Raw genomic sequence first — 17,737 nt, 5'->3', positions numbered from 1 at the left:
TCACAATGGCTAACCAGGAGTTGCTTTATCATTTTGGTTGCCTTTTGCATGTTCTAGTAATGACACCACACTGGCCTCCAGATTGCTGTGAGATTAAATAAATATCAATTAGGAATATTCAGGTACCAATTAAAAGTACTTATTTCCAAGGTTGTCCTGTGTTAATGTGGAGGGAAATGACACACTAAACATATCTTGGGAGGTTACAACAAAACTGATAAGGCAATGCAAAAAATCACAAGAAGCAGACTACCAAAACATATCTTCCCCTGCTATTCTTTCCCTCACAGTTAGGGGGTGACTATGGGGCTTCTCTGGTTTGTTTGTTGTCTCCAGCTGGCCCTGCTCCAACAGCACTGGCTCTGTTCCTCTGGCATGTGTGCACTTAGGGAACGAAGAGTCATTTGTCATTGCCAGGAGATGTGCTGTACACAGCAGGTCAGACCTCCTCCCCTGCTGTTCCTGCAGCCAGAGCTGCAAATCTTGAAAAGATGCAGAACATGCATGTTGTGAGCAGCCATTTATCATTCCAGAAACGTGTTACAAACAGAATACAGGGAGCTATGTTTCTCTGGGGCGCATGACGCCAGGAACCCAAAAGTACCCGTGCAAAGGGCTTTTGTTAAATCTAGTTACGCTTCTATCTTCTGTCTCCTTCTGTTGTCAGTAGCTGCAAATTAACACAGCAGTCATCTTTCTTTAACCACCCCGCTCCCTAAAACAGGACTGCTGTCTCCATAACCATTATATTTTATTAAAAAAACACAAAAACTACTTGGATTAAATATATATCACATACTAGAGGTGGGAAAGGGCTCGTTTAATTACGCACTTGAGATATGTTCCCTCTCTCAAAATCATGATCACTGCTGGAAGTTGAAATGTTTCACTAGGAAAAACAAAGGAAAACAAAAAACCCAGCTAAACACACAGACACCATTTTCCATGGGAGCTCATGAGAATTATACGAATTAGAAAGCAAGGTGTAACTGAGCAGGTGGAAGCATAAGGCAGGCAGGCTGCGGGTTGCTCTTTGTACCCTGGAGTCAGACTGTTAGAGAAGACCACTTATCTGAATAAGACTAATAAGAGCAAGCTAATTAGGCCCGTCGGCACTGGCTGGCAGATAAATCCAGGTCTGGGAAAGGGACATTGCCACTTTAAATACTGCCTTGGGATCTGTGGCAAAGCTAATGAGGACTGTCAGTTGGGCCTCTTTTATTAGGCGGCTCTCTGGAGGATAACGCCTAAGGTTTTGGAACCAGGGCTTCTGCACTTGATTCAATAAATCAATTTATATTAAAGAGGAGGGGAGGAGGCAGTGCAGATCTGGTGTTGGCTTCATAAACTATTCTGTGGCATTTCTCAATCTACTTATCCCCTGCTCTGCCAGACTGCCTGGCTGGGCTGTCAAGTGCCACCGAGCAGAGCAATAAAGAAGAAGAGAAGCGCCCACAGCTACAACATTTGCTGAACGCAACATGCAAGTTACACAATGCAAAGCACACATGAGCTGCTGTGTTTAGCGGGCTTCATCTGGGACTATGTTTTTTGTTTGTTTGTTTGTTTGCCAACTGGAATTAAAACAGACTAGCTTTGGTGCTAGTTGCAAGAAAAAAATGAAAAAGGTCAACCCCAGACAAAATTAGAAAACGCGCATAAAAGAAAGAAAGAAAGAAAGAAAGAAAGAAAGAAAGAAAGAAAGAAAGAAAGAAAGAAACAAGAAGCAAGATTAGAATGCAGCTGCTTGTTAAAATCAAATACTCAAGAGACCTGAATACCTGCTCTAGCAGGAAGGAAGGAAGGACAATGGCAACTTGACAGGCATCATTCCATGAAAGCAGAAAACATTGCAGGGTCCCCTCCCTTAGGACTCCAGCCTCTGATTCAGAATGAGTGTGTGTGTGTGTGTGTGTGTGTGTGTGCACACGAACGTGCGCGCGCGTGCATGTGAGAGGGGGAGAGGTACACCAAAATACATAGATACACAATGGACGTTGCCAGCTAACTGCAAGGAAAGCTTACAGAAACACAGCAGCAAAACCACTGGGGACAAATGAATGGCATAGGCTGACCCACCTGACTCCTACCAACTTAGGGTTGCCATACTCTGAAGAGCAAATAAAGAGGACACATTTGCCGACTTCTACTTTTAACTATAGATCACTATGGCAACTCTCATTTCACATACCCATGAAAAAGAGGATGTGTCCTGGAAAAAAGAGGACATATGGCAACCTGTATCATGGCTTTGGCTATTAACCCTTTGCCTGCAGGTGAACATGACGGAGAAGATTTCTGCGTTCCAAAGATGATCCGTTTGGGATCATGGCATTTATTTTATTTCAGTAAAAAAAAAGAGGGCGAGACTTATAAGCCATAGTATAAGGCCTAAAGAGCAGCCAGGTGGCTAGCTGAGACAAAACAAGTACAGTCAAACCTCGGTTGTCGGACGTAATCCGTTACGGAAGCCCCTTCGGCTTCTGAAATGTTTCACAACAGAGGCGTGGCTACCGATTAGTTGCTGGAGTTTCCTGCACTCAAGTGGAAGTCAGACGTTTGACTTCCAAAAAATGTTCAGAAACCGGAGCATTCACTTCCAGGTTTTCAGCATTCGGGGGCTGAAACGCTCCAAAATGGAGGCGCTTGGGACCTGAGGTTTGACTGTATGTATTCTGTTCCTGAGTACAGAAAATGAAAGCTGTGCACAAGCCACAGAAGTTGCTCAAAGTACTTTCTCCTTCTCTAATCATCCTCCAGCAGCAGCGGCAGCAGCTGCTACATCAGCCACAACTGGTAGCAGCCTATTGCTGTTCCATGTGAAAATGATGTGAGTATATAAAAGGAAATATTCACGAAGCATCCTGTAAACAAGTCTGGTTTCCTTTTAAAAAATAATAATTAACATGACCAAAAGGTTCAGAAAGAGCACAAAAGTACGTTCTAGTTGTGAGAATTTTACGCTTGGATTACACTTGGATTACACTTCAACATAAAAAGCTAGAACTTCAGGAAGAACCATCTACAGCTTTCCACGTTCAAGTAACATTTGATGTGGGAGAAAAGTCAAACACACAGGACCCCATCTTCATTCTGAAGCGGCACAGTCTTTTGAGGATTGGAGTCTACTCCTCAACATTTCGGGCTGCTTTTATGTTGTTGATTGGAAAGGTTTAAGCTGGCCCACAGAAAAAAGGCATGGGAAACATTCAAAGTACTTAATACAGTCACACGAGAACTGTAATTCAGACTGAATCCCAAGGACATAAAAGTGTACTTGGACTTTAAAATGTAATTAAATATGACCAGATGGCAAATTTCAGTCTGAGGTACCTCAGGTTCTTGTCTGCAAGAAACTGTGTTCCGTAACTGCAATGCCAGCCATAGCAGGTGTCACAAGGAAGTAGACACTGAGGATAATAAGCATCACTCTCCCATCTATGTAACACTCTGGTAAGTTTAATTCCTGACAAAGTCACCAGCTACAGCGATAGGTGATGCTTGAAGAGAGTTAAGAGTAGCAGCCTTGAACCAACCCAAACACTAAATGGATGATGCAAGTCCTGGGCATTAACTACCACCTTCAGCAAACCTATACAAGCTGGCCAGCCAATTGCTCTGAAAAAGTTCCAGAGCCCAGGAAAAAAGAAAGTGTACAAAGAAACCAGCATCACCTCAAATCAGACCCATCTAGTGTAGATGTGAAATTGTACAATATGGAAAATAGTTTTAATAATCCAGTTTCGTCTCTCCCCCCCCCCCCCTGGAAATTTTCTACTGGGATGCAGCATTAGGGAACTGTGGCTTTTTGAACAATATTGCTAACATGTCACACTAAATTTCATTCAAATCATGGAACGTGCTGTGACACAGCAACAAATGCCATTGGACAATGTCACTACCTGCCTACCCTTTCCAAATATGTGTGCGCTTTGGTTCTTCCACAATTCCCCCAGGAAAACAGCAGCGAAGAACTATATACCAGTACGCTGCTCCAAATTCCATCACTTTTACTCCCACATTTTTCCAAGTTAAGATTATTTCTGGAATCAAATAGCACAGAAATGAGTGCTGAGCATGCACTATGTGCCATTAGTTTTCCAGAAGTGGCTTTTTGCATGAAAGCCCAAATATAATGCAGAAATTAACTAGGCATAGGCAAACTCGGCCCTCCAGATGTTTTGAGACTACAATTCCCATCATCCCTGCCCACTGGTCCTGTTAGCTAGGGATCATGGGAGTTGTAGTCCCAAAACATCTGGAGGGCCGAGTTTGCCTATGCCTGTGTTAGGGAAATGCAGGGGAAATGGAACAAACTGCTGTGTGGATGCTGCCCTCTAAAAAGCAGGAGGCGTTCTTACCAGCCAGTCATATTGAAGTCTCTGTAGAGCATTCTTTTCCCAACTTCCTTCCTCTGGACCCTCCTTGGAAACTCAAAGTGTGTAAACTCGTTTCCCAGCAAGTGTGGCTGCATATATGCCTACAAGATTAAAAAGGGGGAAATGAAAGAGGACAATCATTATTGGAGCTCTTGCATTGTTATTCTCTGTTTTCAAGGAGAGGTGGTAACTGTAAACAAATGATGAACAAAATCTCAGAAGCCCACTATTATAAAGTCTCAAATAACTTCCACTGGATAATAAGTCTCTCCCTCCCTACCCTCAAACCTTTGAACGACTGCAAAAACATTTTGTCACCTCTTCTGTCCTCAACTTACACCACGGCTGTGCTTCTGCGAATTATTTGCAGTTCAGGACAACTTGCCTATAAAACCTGGTACTGTACATAGTTGAGGGTAGGCATTGCAATGTGGCTCTTCCATCACCTTTGGCACCAGTTTTGGCCCTCAAATTCTGCATGCACTACTGCCATTTTAGATGGGCGCTACTGAAAAATCTCTTTAGACAAAAGGCTCTGCCCCTATAATGATGGAGAGGTAGAGATCATAGGCCATGTTCTCTTACGCTGCCCCTGCTACCAAGATATAAAGATAATTCCCCCGTTATTTGAAGGAATGCCTAGAGGTTGCAAGATTTTGCGCAGCAGCCTACAAGATACGCCAGTTGTTCTCGCCTACTGGGTCTACACAGACTTCCTGTTTCTCTTTTAAATTGCTACATCTTCAGTTTTGCTTGCCTACCATTCTATTTTACTTTGTTTCATCCCTATTCGTATTTGCTTTGTTTGTTGTATTTGATACAGCATGCTGGTTTTTAACCGTATAATAAATCACTGCTACTACCATGCACAATGCTCTAGGCTTTTGTACTGTCAGCACCGTTAGCTTTTCTAGGTCCTATTGACCAATTGTTGGGAGGGAGGGGAACAAGGATGTCTGGATTCAGTCCAATCAAAGTCCATCAAATTAAACTGGGTCAGCTGTCTGTTCTACACATGGGTCTGTTCTAGGCTGGAACACAGCATGTACAGCTCAGGCTTCTAGATACTGGGGTGGTTTTTTATATAAACTTTCCTGTATACCCCACCTGTTTACGTAGTACCTGTTTTACATGGGGATTCTGAGATGTGGTGCCATTCAGAATAAAACATGGGTATTAACTTCTGGTTTACTGCTGTATTGATAAATACAGAAGAACAAGCACATGGCGTTTGAGCTTGGCTTAACCTGAGTGTCCTCGGCAAATGAGCAAATTAAAGGAAACATGCAAGCTATTTGCATACTTGTCAGAGTATCAGTACATCCGCTGAAATAATGGACAGCGCATGCTTGCATGAAGCAAACCGAACAAAATTACCCGGAGATCTGCTTAGTTCAGCATTGTCACCAGGAGTTTTAATACCCTCAGCTTTCCATGAATGGTTCCAGTTCATCTAAGCCAACCAAGGCAGTTAAAAGTTTTCCTGATCTTTAAAAACAGCTGCTGTGCTTAAAGCAAACCTAAAGAGCTATTTTGTAGTACAGTCGTACCTTGGTTTTCAAACGCCTTCTGACTCGAACATTTTGGATCCCAAACGCCACAAACCTGGAAATGAGTGTTCCGGTTTGCAAACTTTCTTTGGAAGCCGAACGTCCGACACGGCTTCCGATTGAGTGCAGCAGGCTCCTGCAGCCAATCGGAAGCCGTGTCTTCATTTTCAGAAGTCAAACGGACTTTCGGAACTGATTCCATTCGAGAACAAAGGTACAACTGTATTCTTTTAAAATCAATCCTGCTCAAACTCCTCAACTATTGGGAAAAATGTTTGCTTGTGTGTGTAGGTATATGTGTGGGGGGATGGAGATAGTTAACTTTAATTTGTTTTGATACTTGAATCAAATCGATTTATTTTTTTAAAAAAGTTTGCTAATTTATCAAGTGTTTGTAATAGGAGCTCATAATAAATTTGGAGGAAGCTAGGTAAAGTTTCCAACTGGGAAACAAATTTAATTTTTTTAAAAAGGAAGATGAAAAACCACAAGACCTCCTTGCAACAAGAGTCAATATGCAAATCCATGATGGAAGAACTGTGGGAAATAAGTCATAGATGGCTCAGAGGTTAGAACACAGAAAGCAACTTCTAAAACTGGGGTTGGTAAAATACTAGAAATTTATGGTCTAACTTTTTTTTGCAAGTCATATAGGTTCAATGGCTTACTTGAGATTCCTCTTGCTTGTTGACAAGAGCCTAAGTAATACAATATTCTCTTTTTCTTGTAATAACTAAACTGTTATTTCAATTTGTGGACAGGCTTAGTGCTTTTATATATAATTTGCAAATAATATCTTATGTGCTTTCTTCAGAAACTGCTAAATGGAAGAGGAGAAGGGAACATACTCAGGCACTTCCCTGTAGCAATTTAAAAAAAATAAAAATCACTTTTATTTATTAAAATATTTATACCCTGCCTTTCCATTTGGAAATCCTCAAACTGTTTAGCAAGAAATATTAAATTATGATACAAGTCACATGCACCTTGCTTTAATAGGATACCAAAGAAAAGAAGCAGATTAAATATGAAGGGAAGGGGAGGGATGGAGAGAGGAGAGAATCAAATCTAAGGATAGGACTTCTGAAATGTATTTCTTCCTTGCAGAATGTTCTGTCAATATTAAGCTATAACAATTTTAGACAACCGCAAGGAGAAGTGCGTGAGTGAAAAATGCTAAATCTAAAAAGTGGTACAGAATACTCTTGGGAGAAGTATTGACATTTGTTTTTGAAATCATCGGTTGCAGGAGTACCGTACTTGAAACCCCTGACCACAAACCAAGCGTAGTCATAAACCTAACAGCAGTAGGTGAGAACTGGTCAGAAATACCAATGGTCCTAAAATTATCTTCTACATGTTACTTCCAGTGCATTTGAAAGGATCTCTCTAATGTGGTTTCACACTTCTGGTATCTCCCACCTACTTCCTTTGAACGTGATAGCCATAGCCCAAGTGCATTTGCTACATACGGAGATGCAGTAAACAAACAAAGGTAAAGAAAAGAGTTAGGGGAAGTAGCATAAATATTTTTCAAGGCAGCTGCTATTTTCAGATCTAACCAGAATGAACATCAAAAGAGGCTGAAGGGGGGAAAGACCCTCTCAGGCAATGTTTTATCTCTGCTTTCTTCAAATGAAACCCCACTCTCAAGATGCTACAGATCCCTGCTAATTTAAAAGACAAACACGTTGGGGGTTTTTTTTGCAAATGCAGGCAACATAAATATTTATTGCAGATGCTTTGTATTCATCACTGTGAAAAACGAGACTCCAAAAGTAGCTCTTCCCTCTGAAATGTTTCAGACCCTGGCAATGTAAACAGCAATAAAATCAGGGCACAGAAGAATATAGTCGCCTCCCCGCAATCACCACAACCACACACATTTCTTTCGGCATTTATAGCCAGCGAAGCATTGTTCTACTCAGAGCGAGCATTTTTGAGAAAGGAAAGGCCATCTGGCCTATACAAGCTTGTCCCCATCAGCTTCTGGGCACAGTGGGAGAGGACACTAATGACGACACGCTGGTTTTAAAGTCAAGTTTCAGAGACGGGGAGAAACAGGCTGGTTTGGAGCATCTGCCTGAAGTGCCAGTTGCACTGGTGGAATTTAAGGCACAGGCCAGATGCCACAGCCTGACAAAAGGGATTTTAGGGTGCGTGTTTTCTTATACCCACAATGGCAGCTGAAAGGGCAAGGATGACCATTGCTGGGTTACCCTTCCAATATCTGCCAATTCTGGAGAGCATAATAAATTGGGTCAGCTGTCAGTTCTGAAAGATCCAAAGTACCCTTTCTCAGAGCAAGCCTAAATGTATCACTATTATTGATACCAAGTAGGGCTGGGCAATATATCAATATATCATACAAAACGGGTTAAAAGTTCACATCGTGATAATTGTTTCACAATATTTGAGCTGGCAATATATCGCCAATGACAATGTGTGTAAGGGCTAGGCGGTATCTGGTTTCCAACATCGCGATAACTCACCAGCTAAACATTGCAAGGTTACCACCAGGTAAACCTAACAGTATCACCAGCTAAACAATGCAATCTACCACAATGTCTGAAATAAGGATGTGAACTATACGGAGGCGAACAGAACAATGTCCTGGCAACTGCTAGTACGTAGGGAACTAAAACGGATAAATGACTATATTATCAATAATCACACACTCGGTTTCACCAGCAGGCAAGCTAAAATGCATCACAACAGGACTTTTGGTTTGGGGCTTGGCTACCAAATGGTGGTAATAAGGACAATTCAAAGTATGGTGATGAGTCAAATACAAATAATCTTGGACTGCCAGACTGCCATGAGTCCTCACAGGCCACTGCTGCTATTGCTGTCACTCTCTATCACCACCACAAGGCCTTGCTGGTTGTCACCGCTACTACTCAAACGTACCACGGTCGTGGCAAGCTGTTTCTGCCACTGCTGCATCTGCCTCCTAGCAGACCTGCTGACAGTCTCAAATTATTTGTATTCACTACCATTTGGAAGCCAAGCCCAAAACCAAAAGTCTCATTTGGATGCATGTTGGCTTGCCTGCTGTTGAAAGTGACTACTTTTTAAGATGCTGTTTTTAGACCCTTAAGCATTAGCAATTGCCAGGACATTGTCCTGCTTGCGTCTGCGTAGTTCCTTCCTTATTTCAGGTATCATGATATATCGATATATTACGATGTTCAGCTGGTGATATATTGCAATATTGAAAATCAGTTCTCAACCAGCCCTAACACCTACTTGCCAACTCAAAATGTAGTGCAGATCCCCTTTCCTACAGCCTGATGGGAATGGGGCAGCACATCTCTCCATCAGCTTTGCTAAAAGACCAGTAACTTTTAGTTCCTCCTCTTCTTGAAAATCTTTCCATTACGGCTAGTCATTACAAGAACTCTGTGACTAAGAAATCGTGACCGAGTTAGCTTTTCCTTCCTCCTCCATCTCAATTCCTTTTCCTTTTGGATGTAAGCCTGTAAGCCGGACAGCAGGGTATTTTCACCCACATTTCTTCAGCCTTTCTTGGCTGAAGTGTGGGATAACAATATAGTTCCAGAAGGGCAGTACAAGATTCATTTCAGATAAGGGCTGAGAAGGTGATAGCTCAATGAACACCACCACCCACTAATCCAAATCTTTAGGCCCTTACCAGATACTGAAGACGCTGACGTTCTGTTTCTGGAGTGAATTCTGAAGACATTGGAATGACTTCTCCGTTTCTGATTATTATTGCCCTGCAATATAAAAAACAACAACACACAGTTAGGGAGTGAAGGAGAGCAGTCCCTTTGGGTCCGTATTTTAAAAAGCCTAGACCCAACAGTGTATTACTAAAATTACCAGACACACTACTTTTCCATTGTATTTAATCCAAACATTAAGAAAAGCCTAATTGCCTAGGGGACCTTATAGCACAGATTAGAGGACAAACCAATGTATGCTGCGGTATCTCTGTGGTGTCTGGTGTGCTGTAAACCGTCTGGCTTCAGATGACTCATATAAGTTGCTTTCCAGTTGTATGTCATGTCAGAACATAACCATTCTAGCAGCAAATGGAGATGGCATAGCAAATCCTGTCTAAACAAAAATTTAACTAGGTACCTGCCAAGGGAGACAGGAAATGGGATGATTGATAACTGAACTGTCTCTCTCCCTCTCATCTCAGAAAAGCCTACCTGCAAACACCAATGGGAAAAGAAAATCCTCTCTAGCAATGAGCATTTTCCTGTTATTTCCATGATATAACTGTCACTCTAAAACCTTACGAAGGAGACATCAGACAAAAAGCTATAATTTGATCTTATATGACCTTGAAAGGTAACTGCCCCAATAGTGCAGTCAGGATGTTTGTTGCATCCTAATAGTTGGAAGTTCATTCTTCTTTATGTTTACAAGTTTTACCTCTTTGTGTAGTCTGGCCTCATTGCTATATTTGCTCAGAAAAAGGGAAGGCAGAAAATGGCAAGAAAAGGGAGGGGCTATGAAGGAGAGGAGGACGCGGGTGGCGCTGTGGTCTAAACCACAGAACCTAGGACTTGCCGATCAGGTCGGCGCTTCGAACCCCCGAGACAGGGTGAGCTCCCGTTCCTCGGTCCCAGCTCCTGCCAACCTAGCAGTTCGAAAGCACGTCAAAGTGCAAGTAGATAAATAGGTACCACTCCAGCGGGAAGGTAAACGGTGTTTCCGTGCGCTGCTCTGGTTTGCCAGAAGCAGCTTAGTCATGCTGGCCACATAACCCAGAAGCTGTCTGCAGACAAATGCCGGCTCTCTTGGCCAGTGAAGGGAGATGAGTGCCGCAACCCCAGAGTTGTCCGTGACTGGACCTAATGGTCAGGGGTCCCTTTACCTTTAGCATTGCCTTTCTCAGCAAGTTTTGGGTTATAACCTACGGCTGCCATATGTCTGGAATTTCCCGGACATAACCAGGATTTGTCTTTTTTGCAAATAGCGTCCAGGCAGAATTTCCAAAAATCTGCCAAAATGTATGGGAAAAACTGGGCGTAGGGCCACAACTTTTGTGCCCAGATTTTCACTTTCTGAAATACAGCAACCCTACTATATAACTCCTATCAGTTGGTTCTGTTTCTGTTTTAGTTTAGAGTTTGATAACATGCTAAACTGTGGTTAATTTTAAGTAGATAAGGAAAACAAGCAAGTGTAATTAATTATGGTTTGATGTTAAGCTTTCCCCCCACTAACAACAGTTAAAATGAACAGCAGCTTATCCAGGTTCAGCTGATACAACAAGCTGCAGTTAATCTAAAATGAGAGCATTTTATCTCCTATTTGCAGCCCCACCGGTGGAGGGTGAGAGAGGAAAAACTTAAGGCTTGCCTAGGTTTGTTCTCATTATGTCTGAACTAACAATCTGATTCAACAATAGGTGGATCAGATGTAAGTCTTTCATTCATTTGAAATATTGCATTATGGTTTTATGCGAAGCAGAGGAATCGTCTCACCAGCAATTTATACAGGACTTGTTTCGTCCCTTGTTCTCTAGAGTCTAGAGCTACTGACTAACACACACACACACACACACACGGGTAGAGACCCATCAAAATCAATAACGAGTCCTAAGTAAGTAATGACCTAAGTGGGTCATGGTCATTAATTTCAGTGTGTCTACTCTTGAGTGAAAACCTTTTATCTATAAGGAGCCTAGAAATGCTTATGCGGTTCTCATGCATAAGAAAATGATCACACAAAGTAAAACAAAACAGAAGTAGGGCATTGTGATCTGGGAGAAGTTAATACTGTGGAAGTAACCTGGAATGACCAAAGAAAGGTTTATTCTCAAGAGTGACTGGCTACCCAAAGGTTGTTTCAGTTTGCTTGTTTTTACTTCTTGGACCCATAAAATCTATTTTGAAATGGTCTCAGATGACCAGAGGAGCAGGAGGAGTGATACTACACTGAGTAACACAACAAAAGTCCAATGCACCCTTTTCTACACTTTCAATTTTTCTCTGCAAGCACAATCATTGAAATCATGGTTTAAAGCAAAGGCAGAGTACTAATGTATTTCACTTGGATTCAATGTTTCACAAATATTTAAAATGTCAAAGACTTGCACGAAATCGTAATGCACCTAAAGCTGTATTTCACTGGCGAGAAGGGCAAACAAAATCTCTGAAAATGGCACTTAGTGGCTGGAATCCAATGAGCAGCTTTAATACCCAACAGGATTGTTTGCTTTTACTTTCTACTTTCAATGGCAGACCACCTCCGCCCCTTGCCATGCCTTCAAACTGATTTTGAAATGCCCCTTAATTTCTGGAGAGGTTTGCCATACAGAATTCGGGGTGGGCATGGTGTTTTGAAAAACATATGTTCAAATACCTCCCAGTCACACTGAACAAACTGCACAGTTCTTTGGATCCAGGCCTGGGTATTTTTCTTTTTAAAAGCCTGGAGGGAAAAGCTGTTTTATCATTTCAGAAGGGGAAAAAAGAACCAAAGAACTTACAGACGGGAAGGACAAGAGAGTAGATATGCCTGCCATACCTTGAGAGTCAACCTAATTTTTTTCTCAGCCTACATTATTTTATAGATGATTGGATTTTTAAAAATGATCCTGAATTTTCAATGAAATTAATTATTATATTGGATTGCACATCACCAACCTAGTGCTTAGCAACTGTTTTGGTCTATAAGTCCCATCAGCACCAGCCAATGTTGATGGGAGCTGTAGTCCAAAATATATGGTGGGGACTAGGGTTCAAGAAGGCTGTATAATCACACACAAAAATGTGTGTTATGTGTTTTTGTTTTTAAACCATTTATTATAACTCAGGCACTCTCGTTAAGCAAAATACATGAACTACCCTACTACATTTCCATCACCTCCTTCCATTCACCATGAAACCTTCTTGCTCTGTAATAAAAATATCGTAGCTCCAGATCTTTATTGGTTCTTTCCTGGAAAACATAGGTACAACTTGTGATTACAGTGGTGCCCCGCAAGACGAATGCCTCGCAAGACGGAAAACTCGCTAGACGAAAGAGTTTTCCATTTTGGAGGTGCTTCGCAAAACGAATTTCCTATGGGCTTGCTTCGGAAGACGACAATGTCTTGCGAGTTCCTGCTGGCTTTTTTCCTCCCCCCCCCCCTTTTCTAAGCCGCTAAGCAGCTTATAAGCTGATCCAATCAGCAGATAAGCCGCTAAAAGCCGCTAAAAGCCGCTAATAGCGCTAATCCTTCAATGGGCTTGCTTCGCAAGACGAAAAAACCGCTAGACGAAGAGAATCACAGAACGGATTCTTTTCGTCTTGCGAGGCACCACTGTAAATATGTTGCTGTTGTGCCCATCTATCTGAATGCAATTACTGCCTGTGAACAAGCCAGTTCCAAGAAGTGAGAGCATTTTTCAAAAGGTCAGCCTGTTTGGACAAGGTAGCCCAGTGATGAAGCTTCAGAAAATGCCACCCAACTTGAAATTGTAAGCTAACCATAGGAATATTAAGACAAACAGGAGTTATCCAAAGGGTATAAGTGGTTGATTGATTGTGCCCAGAGTAAAACTGAAGATAGAATTTTAGAAAATGGAATATATAGATTTTTTTAAATAGCCATACTCAGAAATACAACTATTTGTTTTATCAAGCACGACAACAGCAACACCTAAGTCCATTAGGCATAGTACAAAAATGAAAAGTGAAATGGACTATGTCCTCAGGCTTACAATCTGATCAAAGGCATGATGGAGGAAGGCAAAAGAACATCATCCAGAAAATGCTGGTTGAAAAGTGGGAAAAAAGGTGTTTTGAAGAGGCACTTGAATGTACTAATGGACCAAGAGAGTGAGATGTCAATTTTAAGGGCATTTCTGCAGTAGGGAGAAGCAAGCAATGAGGAACGCAAAGAGGATTTCTTAACGGGAAGGGAACATAACGTAGAAAAAGAAGGGAAAAGAGAAAGCAAGAGATAAAGAAGTTCTGCAGACATTTTCAAAATATGGTAAGCTTAAAAGGAAGCTGAAAAGGAAGGACAAGAAAGCCAGTGTAGTCAGCCATATAAAAAATATAATGTTGACTTGTTTTTAATTATATTGTATACATCATATACATACACTGGGGGGAGGAGATAAGTAGGGAAAACGCCAAATGTACGATGGCCAGCAACACTGGAGACAGAAAGCTCAGTGACAGGGAGAGCAACAAGGAGGATGTTGCATGAGTCCATGATAGAAATAGTAAGAGTTTTGATACAGTGAGTAGGCAGACAAGAGCAAATCCTAGCTGTATCAGTCAAGTGAAAACGGCACGAAGTGACCACAGGATGGACAAACAGGCAAAAGGAAAGAGAAGAATTAAGTAAAGTAGAACTTTTAGGAGTGGTTTCATGCATGATGCTTGCAGCATTTGAATGGTGCAGTTGGTTGGTAGGCAGATAATGTACATGTGTGGATTCAGAGTCAGGTTGAATGCTGGCTTCAAAGAGCATATTATTTGGATATAAAGTATTGATCTCCCAGGCTGAAGCTGAAGGGCATGCTTCTGGTTCTCCTGAAGACAGGATTCCACAAACTTGGGTCAACAGGTTGTCCCAGAAGCCTTTCACCTTTGTGCTCACGTTTATGGCTATCATTGCATGTGTACCAGTTACACTTGAGGTTCTTTGCCCGGCACTTCCAAGTAAACTGAACGTCATGGGTTAAGCTGATGTTTTGTCATGGGCAGAGGAAGGAGGGATGACTGGAGTTTGTTGCTGTTACTGCAACTGTTAAACCTGAAATTCAATAAGCCTTAAATAAATTTAGAATTAGGAGGAGATAACCATCAACTAAGAGCTTTGATCACTGGACAGACCCTGTTAAAGGCTCTGCGTGGGCCATGTGGCAGACTCATGTGGCTATGTGCTATTCAGCAGCTGCTATGTCGCTGTTATGACATTTGAATTGGCCTCTAATCAGTCTCAGCAGATGCCTGCCCAGTCTCATCCAGACTCTGCCAGCAGCACTTCTACTGCTGACGACGACAAACCCTTTCTGTAGAAATGTTTTTTGATTCACGGACTATCAATTCAACACACACACAAACACACTTTAGAGGCACTTTGACAATTACTTTAAAATGCAGTCAATGAAAAGTACAATCTACTGAGAGATTGGGCAGTTAAGAGCGTTAAAGAAACACTATCCGGCTTCGTAAATTTTCTGTGGCCTTCAGAGGTGGGATCCAGACCTGGTAAGGCATTTGCAAAAACATTCTTCCATCATTAACATTTATATATTTAGAGTCTGGCAGAATGATTAAATCAACCAAACTGGCCACTAGAAGCGTTATGTCCTAAATTAATGCAGAAATTTGATCATTTCATTTCAAGGCAGGATTGAACTGACAGAACCGTGTACTTCAAAACCCTTAAATATGTTTTTGAAGGAAATATCTAGATATGAAAACTACTGGATTCTAAGAGCCAAGGCGACTCAATCTGTCATACTATGTACTGACATTTTACAGTCAGATTCTGTAGTACCACTGCTAGATGAGGCAGGCTGACTTATGTTGGTGAGATGAGAACATCAACATTAACTGAAGGGCCCTCAGTGATTAAATATCCCTACATAAGGTGCTCCATCTTGAACAATACATCTTTCAGCCCAAAGATACATCTTTCAGATTAAGTGTCTTGTTAGTATTTTTAGCACAATACGTTACAAAAAGGCACTATTGTTTCAAACAATTAAATGGAGTGATATGGTACATCCTTGGTCTACATTAAGAAGAAAACAAGATGTGTGATTCATACTCAAGTCCCATCAAGAAAGTTACTGTAGGGAAACCTGCAAGTTCCAGCAGGGGAGTCTTTAGCATATGCGCTGACGGGGTGCAAAGATCCGCCAAGCGCCCCCATGTCTGACAAGCACCGCCATTGTGAATGACAAGCGCCGCCGCTGGCACGGCACGTCTTTGGTAAATGAATGCACAAAGTCAAAAGCCCTTTAGTGAAACAGTAGGTATACATTTTGGTAATACCTAGGTATATATGTATTTTGTTTTTCTAGCTTGATCAAAATTATTTATTATTTCATAACAGGTTAAGAGCTTCAGCGGCTTCAGCGATGGGCACCTGGCGCCCCCCCCCCCAGAATTCAGTGCCCATGTGCCCCCCACACCGCTTGCACCCCGAGGTAACGACGGCGCTGAGTTCCAGTTGCTGTTTTCAAAAGAGCTTTTATACCACTTTGTGCTTGTGGAGACAATCATAGGGATATGATGGCAATAACATGTTAATGGACGAGAAACCAGGATACAAGTAATAAATTCCAGTATTTCAAACCTTATGACTGTCCCACCCATGTTCAAATTGCTGACTTGGATGTGATCCAGAGCTCTTTGCAAATCAGGGGCCAGTCTCAGAATTGTGCACTTTCTCTTTCATTTCTTTGTCAGCCTTACCTCTTAGTTAAACCACCCTCATATGTTTCAAGTCCTGGAACAAACAGTATACTTTTTGAAACGTAAATCTTCTTTGCAGTGGGGATGCTCACAAATTTGGCTCATAATCGCTGATCCATTTATTATTTGAGTCTTAATGGGATCCTCACATCTCTTTAATATAACACTGGTGCTAACCATGGTTTCCCCCCCCCCCCATCACTTTTTTGTTGTTTTTGCTATGGTTCACAACTTTAAAAAGAAAAAAGACTACTGAGCTGAACTGATGAATTTAAGGAAGACACAAGTTAGGCCTATTGGTATTCCTATGATCAAAACAACAGGAAATTTTCCTCCCCCTGTTAAAAGAGTATTCACAGCGTGCCCTGATTCTATTGCACACCTTTTCAGCCAGAAACGATCTGAAACAGAAGACTGAACTGCACATTTTTATAAGGTATACTAAAATCTGGCAAGAAGTGACAAAGAGAAACCATTTGGAAAACTCTGTTTGACAGTGTGTTATGAATTCCGAGCCACAGGGAGGTTGTGCTCATTTTGTCAACAGGCAGTTGAACATGCAGGTGAGACTGAAGCATCCGGCTTCTCTGAAGAGGAATCCAATATGTGCCAATTGCAGAAGAAGAAGAAGAAGAAGAAGAAGAAGAAGAAGAAGAAGAAGAAGAAGAAGAAGAAGAGTGGGCAACTGAGCAGATGGACAGAATAAGGCAAGGGGACTACATTATGTCAATACAAGTAGATTTTCATTATATGGGTCAGAAAGCAACCAAAGCAGAGGAAACTGAAGGCTAAAGAAAAACTCCCTCTCCCCCAGCCGTTTGCTTACTATGGCAGCTAAACATGCACACAGAATCATGCCTGGACTGCATCCACTGATTGTTTACAGAACATAAAGGAGCAGCTGAAAATAAGCTAAAAACTTTTCTTTTCTTTTAGCAAGCGTATCCAGGCAGATAATTTTGTTATTTAAAAGTCTGCTGATTTTATCTGTATATTGGCAATAATCATTTTACTTAGATGTATATAAAATCTCTTAAATCAGATGTTTTCAACCTTTTTGAGCCCACAGCTCCTTTAACCAACTACATTCTTTCTGTGGCACCCGTGTGGGGCTCAGGAACCCAGTTATGTCACCACTTGCCTGCAGAGCCAGCAGCCTCTCACCGTTTTTCGAACACCCTCCCTTGTGGAGTGTTCCCTCAGCCTTCTCTCCCCTATTCCTTGGGAGTCGCCTGGGCAACAGCTGCTGCCTCCCCTGGTCTCTGAGCTGCCCACACACCCCCCCCCCGTCCCAAAGAGAGGTGCCTCCCAGAGCCACCCTTCGCCTGTGGAGCTTGCAGCCAGGGCTGCTGCAATAAACAGCTGTGCAAGCCTTGGGGAGGCAGAGGACATCCGAGGAGG

General features: G+C 42.0%; 1 protein-coding gene across 2 annotated transcripts in view; it reads right to left on the bottom strand.

Annotated features, from left to right (window-relative positions):
* Positions 1–17,737, bottom strand: part of PPM1H (protein phosphatase, Mg2+/Mn2+ dependent 1H) — an 82,360-nt gene that overhangs the window by 13,595 nt on the left and 51,028 nt on the right. For both annotated transcript variants that reach the window (XM_081211688.1, XM_081211689.1), the window contains exons 5-6: positions 9,585–9,669; positions 4,362–4,480 (exon numbers count right to left, since the gene is read on the bottom strand). In XM_081211688.1, coding sequence (XP_081067814.1) covers positions 4,362–4,480; positions 9,585–9,669 — 204 coding nt within the window. The remainder of the gene's footprint in view (positions 1–4,361; positions 4,481–9,584; positions 9,670–17,737) is intronic.

The sequence above is a fragment of the Podarcis bocagei genome (assembly GCF_964188305.1).
Source record: "Podarcis bocagei genome assembly, chromosome: 10".
Classification (NCBI taxonomy): domain Eukaryota; kingdom Metazoa; phylum Chordata; class Lepidosauria; order Squamata; family Lacertidae; genus Podarcis; species Podarcis bocagei.
This window is presented reverse-complemented; position numbering and strand designations above follow the sequence as displayed.